Genomic DNA, 15,965 nt, shown 5'->3' on the forward strand with positions numbered 1-15,965 from the left:
TAACGGTAATTTATAATTTTTATAATTTGTCTGTGATACTTGTTTCATTGTCTACGCTCATAGATATTAACTGTCGGATTCCGTAAGTCATTTGTCATGCAGTCTATGCCAAGAGCTATCAAATAATAGCTATGTATAAAGTAAAAGGCATCTAGTAACTGTATATTGCAGTTTAATTCATTACAAACCTAGTTTCGATTCATAGCAATACTACTTAAATTAAACTCATTTAGCGTGTTCTAAAGCTAATCATTGCTAACCAAAATATAACTGTTCAGTTTTTGGTAAGTAAAAATATGTAAACAAAGTTTTGTGTGCAATATTTAATGTTGAATAATTATCATGTTGCTATGTTTTGTATTGATTAGAAAGTGGTTATGATATAAGTTAGTTGAAAGTTGAAATCGATTATAGCTCTTACTTAACCTTGCATTAATGTTGGAAAGTTCTAAACGATCTATTTCTCACTTGTTTATTAGTCTCTAGTTTCTCCGTAGACGTCGACCTCGACGAGTGTGTTTGATTAAATTTCTTTTGATTTAAACATTGAGAATATTTTATACCATGAGTTTATTACTAGAATCATCTGTTTGCCTTTCTTTACCCCCACGTGAGTACATTTCTTTTAATGAAACCCTTAGGAGGTTTTATTCTAGATTTTACTATCTTTTTGCATATTACTATAACATACATACAACTTTGAATATTGGTGTTTTTGTTGTTTTATTATAATTATAGATGATTTTTCAAACAGCAAAATTCATTATAAACCACATTGGTTTCACCTTTGAACCTGAAATAAATATTTCAAATAAAATCAAAGACTATCCTTTCTTTTAACATCTAGTTCAAAAGAACTAAAAAAGATATAAATACCTACCTTTATACTCTTATTATTTGTGTTCCATTTACAAATTATAACAACATTATAACATTAATCTTTTGGTTACAGCAACCGAGTTCCGTTATATACCTCGCAGTATGTCAAACTCTGGTTTAACTTCAGAAGCACAGCTACGATACATTCTAGAATGGTTCAGAGAATTCAGTGAACTGCAGAGAGAAGATTTTCTTCCCATCCTAGCTGCTGCTCATCTAGATAAAGCTGAACAGTTAGCTGCGTCTGTAGCCTCACTGTCATGTGAAGACAAGCCAGTTAGTCTGTTTCAATGTCGGGTAAATAATTTCAATTGATTTCCAAAGAATTATAATTCAAAATAAGAAATAAAAGTACTATTGTATTCTAATTCATTAAAAAAAGCAGTCCCAATTTTAAAACTTCCATTACTATACATCTTCATTTTATTAAAGTCCATATTTTTATTGTTTTACTCTCTCTCACTCTAAGGAGGTTCGTGATCAAATTAGTCCTATAAAACTTTTTAAAATATTTATTGATTATGTTGACAGAAGCAGTGAAAATCCTTTACAATAACTAGGGCAATACTGAATTCGTATTTATTTTTTCAGAATGGGTTTTGACTATAATTTTTGTATTTTAGATCTATACTGTCCCATTAAAAATGATCTAGTAAGTGAATTATTAGAATAAAATTGTTAACATTATTATTCCAGATCAAACTTTTCAACAGCTGGTTCCCAAATTGGTCTGATGAAGAGAAAGATAGACTTGTTAGAGCTGTATCAGAAATAGATTCTGATTTTGGCACCAAATTGCAAGAAACAATGGCTAATGGCTTCCAACTGAATGGTGATACGGAAGAGAAATTTTTTCAAACTACTGCACCTGAAGCTGAGGAAAAAATCATTGAAAACGAACAATCGGAAATAAAGATCGCTTCAGAAACTGTCAATGTTGAGATCGCAGCGGCGTCTTAAAATGCACAAACACATATTTAACTTTATTTTTCCATATTTACCACGCTAGGACATGTGTGGAAATTTTTTTTTATGTACCTAATATTTTGTAAACATTTCCTGGTACAATGTACCTGATTTATATCTTTTTTCTATTATCATAAGGTATTTTAGATATTAATGAGATGATTTATTTTAAACATTCCATATTTACATTTCAAGAGCTATAAGTATGAATCTCACATTATTTTGGCTCTGTTTAGAAGCTAAAACTTTATTATAATTTATATAATGTGTCTAAAAATATATATATATATATATTTATTGAAACAAATCGCATGCATCAGATTTTTTATGGTTTTTTTTATACAAATATCAAAATAAAAGTGATTGAAAATTTTTCTTTACAGATGCTAATGAATCCTAAAGAGGTTATTAAATTACTTTGATACTATTTTTTTATGGTTAATCAGTAAAATGGTGTTAATATAAAACTTATTCGAAAATCTTTAGACATTATTGTGTCAGCCTCAACAAAATCTATGTTTGGAACTATTAACTCATATATATACTAACTGGAATGTAATGTTTATAGTATATTAAATTGTATTTATACATTTTTTATATTAGGAACTCCATTCATATCCTACCTTATAATAAACAAACATTACTCATACTAAATTATAATCTCAAACTATCTCTCATATCTCCAAAGATGGCAATTTTATAAGTACAAATATATATTGTGCCAAGATATTTTATTCCTCCTGTAGATCGTTAGTGAACTATCAATTTAAATTATTACATAGGAGTGATAGAAAGGTGCTGGCGTTGAAAGTTGTGAATTAAAATGTATGGGAAAGTGTCATGAAAATTAGATTCACTTAATAAAGATTACTATTAAATACATGTTTTATTAAGAACTGTTACATATAAATATAAATTTTTATTACATTCATTACAGTATATACAAGGATCTTCAACCACATAATAGGTCCATCATAATTTGTGTATGCCTACTCATATAAAAAGGGTATAAGTTATACTTCAACAATAATGCTTAGGGTTTGAATCTAAATTATGATGAAGAAATGGTCTTCGGAAATGACTTTCAAGGTCGTATCTTAGATAATATCCAGGGTATATAAGACGTCACTCTGGTGAACACGCTAGGCCATCCTTCTACACCACAAGTCGCTGGGCCAAAGGATGACACACCAACAGCCATCCAAATTCTCTTATCCTGAACTTGAACCATGAGTGGACCACCAGAATCTCCATCACAGATATCTTTGCCTCTCTCGCCACCGGCACAGATATGATTATTAGTTATGACGTGCTTACCATAGGCATATACTTTTTTGCATGTTTCTAAGTTTACGACAGAAACTTTAGCCTTGAGTTTCTTTTCTGAAAATGAACCTGAAACCGCTTTAAGATCAGCACTGTGATGCACAAATTTGAAGGAACATCAAACAAACAGAACGCTCTTTAATAAATTATTTGTTTATATCACTTAGTTTAAATAGTATAGTGTCTAAGTTTTGGAGTTTTTAAGAGACATCAACTAATCAAAGGTTTTTTTTCACTTATGAACCGAACTGAATATAAATTATGCCTATTTAGTAATATCACAAATTTTCTTCTTAGAGGACATTTCAGACCCACTACAAAACTGGTACGAAGACCTCTAAAATTCTTAACTCACTACAATGAGGTTCTATGTAAAAAGACCACAACACAGGAAGGTACGTCGTCTCAACTGGCTTCAACATTTATTCAGTGGATTATATTTGCATATATGATTTTCCCTCTCATTTAGCAAATTTATTAATACCTAAAGTTATGTGTACATAATAGAATATTTAGCACTGGCAGTTGATAGTTCTCAGACATTAAAAAAAAATAAAAATTATTGTCAGCACTCACTATATTCATTTTGACCCCAACCCGCTATTTCCGCATAAACTGAATGTTCAAAATTATTTTCCCTTATTTCCGTATCTATAGGAAGACAGATCGGCCTAATGAAATCTGAAACAATGAATGCATATACCAACACATCCAAGTTCATTAAAAATATAAATTTATTTAGATTAAAAAAAGAGAAAAAGAAATAAATACTTTTATTTTATATTCGTGTTAAGCCGCGAAACCCTAGAAAGTTTACTTCCAATAAAATAGTATATTATATTCGATATATACATAAGTCAATAAAGAGTGACTTATATATATATCGAAATCCTAAAAATATACCTAGGTACCTATAGGTGTTATTAAAATGTTTCCTTTGTTTAAGATATAAAACGCAACACACCACTGAAAGTTACATCTTGGGCTAATCTCAGAAGAGCAATATCATGGTGAAATGAGGGATCTCCGATAATGAAGTTCTCGTGGACCACAACTTCTTCTACATCGACGTCTATTGCATCAGAACTGCAGTAATTCTTCGAGCAGTCCGTATTCCTTAACAAGTCCCATTCACCAAGTCGCACCTGAGAACTTTAAACAATTTTATTTACAAAGAATATGGCTCATTTCACAATTTTTTATGTACGGTTTCCTAATAGTCTGATTTGCGATACATAGATCACGTATATACGTATATACGTATATACGTACACACAGTGGGTAGGTACACAAAGAGAAGAATTGTATACCAACTGCTAAAAAAGTTGTGACTGACTGCCTCTTTGGTAGATTTCTAAAGAAATCGAAATTAATTTACACATAATTGTAATGTTATGACTAAAGTATAATTTTCTATGACTTAGACCTCCCCCCGATTCTCCTTAGATACCTGCTTGATTAATATCTCTAACTCAAATAAAGATGGTAGGTAGAGTATGAACTCTCGAACATCCCTCACGTTCAGACGAAGCCAAAACCAATACTGGTAAAAACAAATATTAAGTGATATCGGTGACAAAATCGTCCTGATCAGATTGGCACAACAACCATTTCACCGAAATGTGCTGCACGAAGTTCAGAACCGCAATTACATCTTTTACAATAATATTATGGTATTCTACAAGTCACTGAATATAAAACCAGAAAAAATTGCTTTTATAACTTCTGTAACTCCCAATTGATTACAAAATGCGAATGCGAAAAAACCAAAAAAACTTACACTGTGACATCCTCCAAAGTGCGCTTCACGCAGTGTGCTGCGGTCATGACATATCTTGAGGATATCAGGACTCCACTACAATAAAAACTATTAGTCGAAGCTGTAAATTAAAAAAGAATCTAATCAACTTCTTCAATAAAAAATTATGGCCTTGACTTTTATTATTATGTAAATAAAATATAAAGGGTAAACCGTTCCCCTAATTGAAGATAAGTTATATAGAAAAAATATTTATACAAGTATAAGTTTTCAATGCGATCAAAATATTTTTAAGCACCAATTTATATCAAGGGTATATTATTTGCTGATCCATTTATATTTATTACAAAACTCATAAATTTGGATATCATGTGTACTTTCATTCAGATAATTACGTTATAATTGATTTAATATTTTTAAAAACTAACGATTTTGGAATAACTATAATATTATGACAAAAAGTTTAAGAACTTACGTGGGCCATAATTCAATAACGCCAGCCAAGGATGTTCACCGATTTCAGTTTCCTCCCCCCCGGAAATCCTATTTATAATTTTAGTGTCAATGCCACAAACAGTGTTATTAGGCAAGATCTTTAATTTATTTGTTTGATTTATATTTGACGTATCACCAACAGAGGTTAGAAAATTTGGTGGACAGCAAATCTAGAATTTGATGCAATCATTGTTAACGTCATTGTAGGGAAAATACAATATATTAAATATACTAAATTTTGATACCTTTGATTGGTTACCATTGAAACCGCATTGTAACTTTTGAAATAACTTAATATAAATAGCGGAAGTCCCTTCATTGAATCTTTCGTAAAGGTCAACGCAATCTTCTAGAATCATACATTTTGCTCCGGATTTGCATATTTCCGGATTAATGTTGATACCTAAATTTATTTATTCAGTAATTTTAATTCTTTAATATATATTAATGGTTGTGAACATAGAATTAGCAAAATAAAATCTCTTTTTTTAGTAACCTCTATACTTGTATATATCTAAATGTAGGTAAATCAAATTATTAAGAATAAAGGGATTTTTTACAGAAGGCTTAGCTATATTTAAAGACGTACTTCAACAAGAAATAAACAAGACTTGCATGGAGTATCTACAAATTTAAAATTTTACAATATTATTTAAGATACTTTGAACTTTTTTTTGACATAACCTCAAAAATATTATTAAAGTTCAAACAGGTTACAGTTATTCAACATTTAAAGGAATTATAACGAATTTAAATGATAAAAAAGCAATTTACCTGGAGCAACATAATTTATGGTGAGACTGATTAACAAAAACAAACTTTTGCCATTAAACATTTCTTACGTTTCTCACTTTTACCAAACACTTATGAATTCGTTCAAGGGTAAGTATTTTAACAGGTGAGTTTAAGTAAAAATATTTATTTATGAATCTTTTAACGTTAATAAACTCTTAGAACCCCGTTCGTTCTTTTCAAGATCTTAATTGGGTTTGACCATAATGTAATAGTTGGTAGAGGAAATTTACGTTCAAGCTTATCGTGAATGGGTTTTTAGACTTCTCAAGGCGCATTGAGTAATAATATATTCTACAAAACAATTCTTGAGACTACAGTGTGCTTATTTTAAATTAACATTATTACGCTATATACGAATTGTGAACAGTTTTCTTTCATATATCTTTGCACAATATAAAATAAAGGTAGATTATTGAATGAGAAACGGGAAACGCTTTGTATGTAGTATTACGATTCAAACTTACAATAAGCATTCAAATACATGTGTGTATGAGATAAACAAATGTGTTATTACGTATTTAACTGACCAAATCTGCCGTTTATCTTTTATTGTTAAAGTCGTACCGATAAGAAACGTTTTTATTTACATATCTACATATTTTTTAAGAAATCTTATAACATATAAAGAAAAAAGTACATTTACTTGAATTATTTCATTGCATAACTTCCAATAATATTAATATTAATGGTTTTCTAAGGAATCTAACTATAAGAAAATTGTTGTTACAAAATCCATACCGTATCAGTTACCTTTGATAGAAATTTAAAACTCGCTACCAATTACTATACTGGATGGAATATATCTCTTAGTCTCCGATGGAACAATGTCTCATTAAAACAAGAATGTTACATATTTAAAATTATTTTTTTAAATTTTTTACTTCATACGGTTATCTAATATTTTAATGAAAAAACACCGGTCTCGAAATAAATTTAAATCCTATTTGTCAAGACCTTTGACATAGTGCTAAAAAGGAACTTTTGTTTGTTTCTATTAAGAATCGTAAATAAATCCCATTGAACCAATACTATTATAAGATATTTTATTTTAACTTCCAAACAACTTTTGTTATTATATAATAACAAGTGACTATAGCCAAAGTATAAATGAAAAAAATCTGTTTTTGTTAGCAGATAAACTAAAGCAATAACAATTTCTCTCATACTAAAACTTTTTAGGCATGTGAGAGACGGACACATTTTTCACAACGTGCATACCGTACATCACACGCTTTTAGCTTATTTATAGACACTACACTGCATTTTTAACGACAGGAAATCTTTCAATGACTTCTGACCAGGGGGGCACGGCCGGTGCACGTGGGATTTCCGCCCACTAAAACCCCTTTTCGCTCTCTTCGCGGTGAATAAGCTAGTGTAACGGATACGGCCTGCCATTCATCCGTTGACTACGCACAAGTGTCTAAGGACTGCGCCTTCAGTAGGAGAGGTGGATTCCACACCACACCTTCTTCCGTTTCCAGAACGGCGTGTTGGGAACACGAAACACACCACCGTCAACTCAGCCTGGATCAACGAGAGTCGCCTTTCCCCTCCAAGACTCGCAGGCTCCTCTCACTGGGGAGGCATTCGGCAGACGTAAGCCGCTATCTACAACTCAGCCTTCGTCGACGCATCGGCGCCGAGAAAGAATCATCTTCCCTTGCTCTTTCGGCGACCTCCTTCCTCGAGATGACAAACTCAAACAAGGAGACTATCGCCGTCCAAGCCGTCTCACTACCGACCAGAGCCTTAACTACGGAAGGCCTTAACCATGGTGGACAGTTGCCGACGTTTCGTTTCCCACGCAGGGCACTCCGCTAATGTGTGGTCGTTCGTGTCAACCAAACAAGACAAATGTGCCATGCCGCCGTCGGCTCTCGTCTGGCTTTGTGGCACAGATACCTCCGGACACTACAATGTCCCGAAAGGATCTGCACGAACTGGAAGGAAAAAGAACCATATCGGTGGTCGATTCACTCCCGGAGGAGCGGCCGAACCGCTTCCACGGTTCACAACCCTATCTTTATGTAGGAAAGCCGTCGAATCTATTGACGGAGTAGCTCCTCACTCGTATGATTGGGGCGGTCTGTGCTACTGGTACATCTCCGCCAGGACCTGGGCTGTCAAGTCCCAAAGAAGTGTTCCAGTGAACACGCAAGCTGCCTCGAAGGAGACAGCTCGATACCACCCTCAAGGCCATGAGGCTTTGCGCTTTATACAACGAAGCCAAGTTCGGCTTCGAGAGAGCACCGACCTACACTATAGCTCCGTACAGCACTATCAAAAGCAACACGCCGGTGTACAATCTCTGACAGGATGCGCCCGGACCACCGAGATTCGGCAGAAGTCTTGAGAGAGCCTTCGCTGTCCCAAGTAATTTGGAGACAAGACCACGATTGTACTTCCGGAAATTTTACCTACCATCCAGAATCAGGCCCAGATACTCCGTCCGAGGACTGAGCTCGATGCGGAGATGTTGATGCTGGCGCCTTAGAATAGGAAGGTTTCGGTTTGACCGACCTTGCGGAACAGCGCAGCACATCTCGTGGCGATGGACCACACCATCACTCCCCACGAACGAGATTTCTCGATCGCGAAGATAGAACTCGATGGTCCGCCGGATGTTATATAGCAGAACATGGTAGCTGAAGACGTCTTCGATAACAACGAAGGGAAGAGTGTTAAATCCGTTGGAAATGTCACTTGGCCAGGTTTTGACCCACGATGCGTAAGTGAGCATCCAGAGAGATGGGCGCAATAATCACCGCCCGTTCCGGCTCGCATGAAGTTTCAGTCTCTGCGAGCATCGCATGCGCCGTGTCCGCAGGGAATAAGGCACTCACGACGCCTCGCAGAAACTCCGGCTCCAGAGTCTCCGTGGCCGGAGCCGACTAAACCCGGATCTTACTCCGGGCACCGAGATATTGACTTCCCTATGGGTATCCAGACTTACAGAATCTACACTAACGCAAGGTATTGAAGATGCGACATTATGTTAACTAACCTATGATAAATTTTAAGATACCAGAAGGAAAATTACTTCTAGATTTCTCTAGGATATTTTTAGGGAATATATTTAAGACTATTTTTTGGAAAAATAATCAAAATATGAATGGATTCTTTTGAGGATTGTGATCCTGGAATGATCTTCAATTCTGATATTCTGCTTTCTGTACCAAAGAAGCTACCAAATATTTAATGCGTCCTGTTTAAAACTTATTAATGATGTAACCCTCAGATAAAGTTTTGTAGATGATAAAAAAATTATCTTAACTAGTGTATCTACAATTTAAAAAAATATTAAGTCCGATTAAAATTATCGGAAATAGAAACCCTGTTTTATCTACAAAATTATTATCTATTACTGAACGCCTTTCAACCTTAAATCTCTCAGGATACAAAACAATCTTTCTTTTACATTTATTTCATTTCTTTCGTTTCTCATTTTTATTTTACAATAACCGGTAATAATTAATATGAAGATAAAAGTTCCAGCGTTATAATAGTCTTATAATTCTTAATTAGAAAAAATTCTCGACTCTTCCAATTTTTTTTACACTTTTCTGAGTGTTCTGTTTGAATCAGAATTTCCAGCGGAAGTACTTCTCTGATGTACAAATCTCTTTAAAGAAAAGGATATGTGGTTAAGGGGACAGGTATTAAACTTGTGATGATTTAAAAAAAAAAATTTCAGTCTGACTTTTTTGAATACATCATCTGTGGGTTTGGTCGTTTCTCTGTATTTATAGTAATCACATAAGAGAAAAATCTTAGTTTTGTACTGTGCCAAAGATATGATAACCGAGGGTTCCAAAGGCTTTTTTTTTACAATAAAACCATAAATACATACATAAATATATATCGTAAAATTAACAATTAAAAGTTTATTGCTTTTAACTTTTAATTTGCAATTTTTTTCTGACAAATTCGTATCATTATAACAGAACATTTTTTAAATTAAGGTCGAAGTTTGAACATTATCCAGTCAGTGAAAGCTGTGACTCTTGTGTATACGCCTGGCCATCCTTCTGTACCACAAGGTAAGGGTCCATAGAAGACTACACCAACTGCCATCTAGTTCTAAGTATTATCGACTCGCCCCATAAGTACTCCACCAGAATCTCTCCTACAAGAAACCTGACCCTTTAGGCCACCCGCACAAATCTGATTCTCAGTGATCTTTACATCTATCTGCCTGTAAATATCTTTACAATCTTTTGTATTTCTAACTCTTACTGAGCTTCATTTTAATTTCTGACCATGACTCTAAAAACATAAATATAGCATTAATATAGTCAACCAGCAGATTGTATTCTAAATTCAAATATAGTAAAAAGATATACTTTTTCATTTGACAGATGACAAATCGATAAAGATAACTTACTTGTTTCCGTTTGTCCCCACCCTGCTACTTCCATATAACCTTCAAAGGTATTGCTTTTTAATGTTGAATCTAAGGGAAGACAGATAGGTCTCACAAAATCTACAAAACACCAAAACATGAAACACGTGCGTTAGATACTTATCAAACAGAATTTTAAAGATATATTTTTTTCTTCAGTTGTATATAAATGACGTATATTTTTCTATCTTACAAATCGACATTTAATCTTACGAATTCCAGACAACGAGGATGTAATTTCCTTCTTTATGAGAATGTATTTACGTTTATACGTATAATTTAATTTATTCTGTAAATAGTTTACATAAAAAAGAGGGTAGACTTATTTTTGTACCAAATGGTAAAAGCAATACGTATTCGATCCTGTGAACAAATATCAAAGATATAACGTTATTATGAAATCATTGGAAATTCCTTTGATTTTGTTTGTTGAGCAGCATTTTCACAAGAAAGCTTAAATTGAAAAATAGGAAATCAATATATAAGCAAATATATCAAAATGTAAATATTGTTTACAATCTACCTATTTGAATACATACAACCTAAATACGATTATTCAAAATTTTAATAATAATGTTCAATAAATTTATATAAAGTGATTAGAACATACAAATACTTCGAAATACTAACATTACCGATGCCATAAAAGCAGAATCCCGCCAAGAATTCTTAATTTTTAATGTTTTTTTTAATTTTAATTATTAAATAATTTATTATTATTTTTTTACAACTTATCCTTATTTTTTGAGTCTATTGCAGTCCTTATTTTACTAACAGAAAATGTATTTGCATACCGTTAAATGTTACTTCCTGAGCCAGTCTCAATAGCACGATATCATTTTGTTTTCCCTATATCAAAGAGTCATAGTTTTATTTAAATGTATACTCTTGAAAAGCTTAGATATAATTACAGCATAATTTTGCCATTACATATTTCATATTTGCCTTTAACAGTAAACTTAACATAATCGTATTTATGGTCATTTAATATAATTTTACTTAGAATTGTAAATTTTTTACAAAATAAGGTGATGATATTAACACTCCCCCCACATTTAAAAGCGAATCCTCCGGCTTTAATAATTTCGTTTAAATTTTTCAAAAGGAGAAATTTATTTAAATACAATCTAATATTTTTGATCTTTCACAATAATTAACTTGAAAAGTCGACCTTTGTTTACTAGTTTTGTAAGTAAGTCTAACCGAAAATCATTGTTCTAATAAACTGATCTTACTCAGCCCACTTCCACAGCGTGGAAACTCTGCTCGCGAAGTTTTTTGACGAATGATTTTATTCTGTTCAAAGTGATCAACCGAAACAAAGCGGGCCATTCACGCTCTTCTTTTTATTAACATTCCATAAAAGTTAAGCGACATAAACTATATAACATGGGTGTGAAATATTTAGCTAACAATCTATTAAAACTTTACACCTTTTATATTATTACAAATAAGTGTTTAGTGACTTCTAAAAATATCTACATAAGTTAAAACGATAAGTGAGAAGTCCTTAAATAGAGTAATAATTGAAAAATATAAAATGATTCACGTAACTAAAAGAGTTATTTATTTTAATTAGGTTTTACCAAAACTATGATTGAAAATGACTGTATAGACGTGTTCAAGAAAAACTTTATAAGTAAAAGTTGGGCTGTTGTGATGACACAGATCGTTTATTTACGTTTCATTCCAATGTTTTATCAATTTCTATCAGAATATGAATGTACCTTACTTTTACCAAGATCATATGGCTCAGTCAATTTCAATGCAAACTTGACAAATATACAAAAGAAATTACCCCATAGAAAGTTATAGTGGTATAGAGATTTAACAAAAAACGGTCATATTGCTGGAGCCATAAATTTGTATTTAAAAAAACAAAATCTCATTCATATCAAGTTTCTTAAATGACTAGCACTTGATTGGCTAGTCGATGTACTCGGAATAGCAGTCATTGGGTAAATACTGTTATGATAGCGATCGAGAACAAAATATTATGATTGTGTATGTTATTATAATTTATACTCGTCGTTGGATAGCGTTCCAAGAAAACGTCTGAGATACTCCGTTAACCTTATCGATTTGAAACACATTTTATATCAAATCCTGTTTTATCGGCATTTTAAATTATAAAACGCCTGCGAGAAAACATATTTTTTTCTTATTTATTAATTATATGAGTTATTATTTCAATTTGCTGTTTGTGCAATATTTTGTTTCAATCAAGCCACAACAACTTTAATGAATAATTTTGATGATTCCAATCAATAAAATTTAATATGTTACTTAATTAAAATCCACTATTACATAGGTGAGGTAAGTCTGTTTCATTAAAAATCAGTTGTTTAGCAAACCAAACAAAAAAAATTGCAATATATACTTATAGCTATACATCTCAAGATTCAATTGAGACGTATTAAAATTATTCGTACGTGTCCATCGATTACACATAAACATATCAATATTTGCTAGATACAGTAAATAACATCACGATGATATCGCTATCAGAAAATTTTTTTTGGTACACAATTTATATACAATAATTTTGCCTTGAATAAATTTATTTTATATATCACTACATGGATATGGATTGGATATTTAAAATTTTAATCAATTAAATTACTTTCAACAGAAGTCAACGCCGGAATACTGAGAAATAAAATTATATCAATTTCTTTAATATCCATTTTGAAAAAAGGAAACGTAAATCCATCAACCATCCCTGTTCCGTTGACACTAATTTTAATAAGCACATATATAAAATAAGAGGTCAAAAGTCGCAATGGATTTTTTGGACGCTACGAGTTAATATAAGCAAAATTATTTCCTATTTTATATATAACTGCGATTATTATATAAAAATTCTTTTGGGTTCAATGATTTTTTTTTCATAAATGGGAGTAATCTTGAAAGCGCACAAATAATTAATATATTGCAAAATAATTCACAATCGAAAAGAATTAGTAGTCTAGAAATATCGTAACTATTTTAAAATTGAGATTATTTGCAAATATGGGACTAAATAAAATAAATAAACTAAATAAATACCCAAAAATAAAAAAAAATGGCTTAAAAGTTTAATTTACGAGTATATATAGTCACGACGTTCTCAAGTAAAAATTGGGGGACCACTTAGCGATTTCATTTTTTGTCATTTGAAAACTGTCTCAAATATTTCTTAGAACGTTCTTACATAAAAAAATTAAGAAAATTGCTGAGAAACTTACAAAATATATTAAAACGTAAAACTACCTATATTATAAACTTTTATAATGTAATAATAAGCCCAGTGCTATATACTCGAAAAAACTGTTCATTATTAGACTGTGTGAAATATGTTGGTCTTACTGCGATAAAGATAGGCTTTATCAATGGGTAACCATACTGTTTGTCATTTACGATTAACAGCGTGTTTACTTTCTACAAACTTACGAAAAAATTAAATGAAATTTAAAAATACACAAATTAATGTAAATTACTATAAAATCACTGGCCATAACGCACAGTGAGTTTTTACCTAGCCGATAGCATTTGAGCTCAGCTACAATACAAAATTTAATTTACAACTTTACTTTAAGAGTTATTGCTATTCTGCCTTTTTTGGAAAAAAAACATGATTAATTTTATTTGTATTTGTACTTTGTAACATTTATTTACATAACCTGAAATTAGTTACACTCTTCTTTCTCATACCCATATGCTCGACTCAAATCTAGCACGTATAGCGTTTATTCGTAAAAAACGCCTACTTTTATAAAAATCCATTCTACCATCCGTAGGCAAGTTCTTGTGTCAATTTCAGTGAGCTCTGAATTAAACAAAGTGCTACAACGCGTCACTGATGCGGTAAACTACATTAAAAGAAGGCTAACAAAAGTTAGATTTTTTAAAGGACCATACATTGATTTGAGAGCTGAACATGCGGTTCTTCTGTATTACAGCAATTCACAATGGTTTTTACGCGGAAATGTTTTATTTCGTGTGTCCGAATTGCACAACGAAGTTCACACCTTTGTAAAGCAAGAGTGTCATGGAAACTTCAATATGTCACCGAACTAGTTGTTTGCTTAAACTAACATTTTTGTGCAATATATTTTATAAATTAAATAATTATGTCTGTAACGACAACATGCACATTCTTAAAAAGACTGTGGAGTTTAAATAAACGGCATTTTTAAATAGAAAGATGCGAGTTAAGATTGTTGTCTGAAATTAAGAACAAACATCGGTCAAGGATCGTAATGGAACAAGAAATGAGAGTAACAATCTCATGTATTATTTTCCGCTTTGATAAACTGTGGGGAGATCAACAAGATCATCTGGGATAATTAATCAGTCAGAAACGTATTTTCCTTTGTCACTCTTGACTAAATTCTAATTTGTTGTAATATTAAATAACTTAATTTAAATTTTTCGTACGTAAAGGTACCTATTAGTTTCGATTTAATCTATTTTACATAAGCGAGGCACCAAGCGATCCGAGAAATGAGCGGCGTTCCAGCACTTTCTAACAGTACTCAAAAGTTAGGCAGACACAGCTACGTCGTTTGCCTCTAATCAGAACTTCCAGAACAAATATAAAAATATTTTTATGCAAATCTTTTAAGACTCCAAAATTCATTGTGAATAAATAAACAAAATCTAGGTAATAAATAAAACAATAGAGAACATACAATATCCATAGTTCATTTAAAATAATATAAATCAATTATATAACTCATGAACCTTGAATTCATAAAATTTTGGAGAATTAATTTATTAAACACTTTCATAGTGAATTATTTTTTAAATAAGAAAGAACTTTTAATCGTAAGGAAACTTTTAAGTGTTCTCATTTTAATGCGTTACACAAAACAATCATTATTAAAGTATTACCTAATATAAATACAATAAAATTTATTACAAGATAACGACCCCTAGATTGAAGGTCACATTATTGCATTAATAATTAATAAAATGTTATTGTTAAATGTAAACGATTTTATAAAGGAATGTTATTAGTTAGGTATCACTTTTGTTATGACGCCTTTTAAGAGTAAGTTCGATACGTAAAATATTTTTAGTTAATATAAATCCGAACAGATTTTCTTGATTAGCTGCTGATATACGTTCACTCGTCATTCTATTAAAGCAAAAGGGAGAGACAAATAGATGATATTGTTACTAAAGATTCATTATTAATGTATAAGCGAGAAAAATTTGCATTAAATGTTCAGCATAACCGGCACATTTTTCCTCAATCTGTTTTTGCCTATCGAGACTCGGTTGATTTTCAATATCATACATATCTTTTATGTTATTACGAAACTTCATCATACCCTATGATATAAAAGCTTTTAT

At 31.7% G+C, this 15,965-nt stretch overlaps 2 protein-coding genes and 1 long non-coding RNA gene across 4 annotated transcripts; 1 reads left to right on the forward strand and 2 right to left on the reverse strand.

Moving 5' to 3' along the window:
• The first annotated feature begins 95 nt into the window (after nt 1–95).
• On the forward strand, nt 96–2,723 carry LOC116772924 (uncharacterized protein C14orf119). 2 transcript variants are annotated; one of them, XM_032665235.2, is made up of 3 exons: nt 96–284; nt 953–1,176; nt 1,576–2,723. In XM_032665235.2, exons 2-3 carry the CDS (start codon nt 982–984, stop codon nt 1,837–1,839), a joined length of 459 nt encoding a protein of 152 aa, XP_032521126.1. In that variant the 5' UTR covers nt 96–284; nt 953–981; the 3' UTR covers nt 1,840–2,723. The 2 variants fall into 2 exon arrangements, with proteins under 2 accessions (XP_032521126.1, XP_032521124.1); XM_032665233.2 differs by lacking the exon at nt 96–284 and adding an exon at nt 450–610.
• Nucleotides 2,713–6,603, reverse strand: LOC116772922 (CLIP domain-containing serine protease HP8-like). The gene is made up of 7 exons (XM_032665231.2): nt 6,200–6,603; nt 5,671–5,828; nt 5,406–5,595; nt 4,952–5,051; nt 4,136–4,323; nt 3,748–3,852; nt 2,713–3,240 (listed from the first exon to the last, which is right to left on the reverse strand). Exons 1-7 carry the CDS (start codon nt 6,258–6,260, stop codon nt 2,930–2,932), a joined length of 1,113 nt encoding a protein of 370 aa, XP_032521122.2. The 5' UTR covers nt 6,261–6,603; the 3' UTR covers nt 2,713–2,929.
• Nucleotides 6,604–10,066: 3,463 nt separating this feature from the next.
• On the reverse strand, nt 10,067–10,695 carry LOC133320340 (uncharacterized). Its single transcript, XR_009753729.1, has 2 exons — nt 10,608–10,695; nt 10,067–10,489 (listed from the first exon to the last, which is right to left on the reverse strand). It is a non-coding gene; the product is annotated as an uncharacterized LOC133320340 (long non-coding RNA).
• Nucleotides 10,696–15,965: the final 5,270 nt, after the last annotated feature.

This window comes from Danaus plexippus (assembly GCF_018135715.1).
Source record: "Danaus plexippus chromosome 18 unlocalized genomic scaffold, MEX_DaPlex mxdp_20, whole genome shotgun sequence".
Taxonomy (NCBI): Eukaryota; Metazoa; Arthropoda; class Insecta; order Lepidoptera; family Nymphalidae; genus Danaus; species Danaus plexippus.

Coding starts and splice junctions, on each gene's coding strand:
- LOC116772924 (XM_032665233.2), top strand. CDS start 565: ATGAGTTTATTACTAGAATCATCTGTTTGCCTTTCTTTACCCCCAC. Junction 611..952: donor TTGCCTTTCTTTACCCCCAC/GTGAGTACATTT, acceptor TTTTGGTTACAG/CAACCGAGTTCCGTTATATA. Junction 1,177..1,575: donor TTAGTCTGTTTCAATGTCGG/GTAAATAATTTC, acceptor TTATTATTCCAG/ATCAAACTTTTCAACAGCTG.
- LOC116772922 (XM_032665231.2), bottom strand. CDS start 6,260: ATGTTTAATGGCAAAAGTTTGTTTTTGTTAATCAGTCTCACCATAAAT. Junction 5,596..5,670: donor TCAATGGTAACCAATCAAAG/GTATCAAAATTT, acceptor ATCAAATTCTAG/ATTTGCTGTCCACCAAATTT. Junction 5,052..5,405: donor GTTATTGAATTATGGCCCAC/GTAAGTTCTTAA, acceptor TTTAATTTACAG/CTTCGACTAATAGTTTTTAT.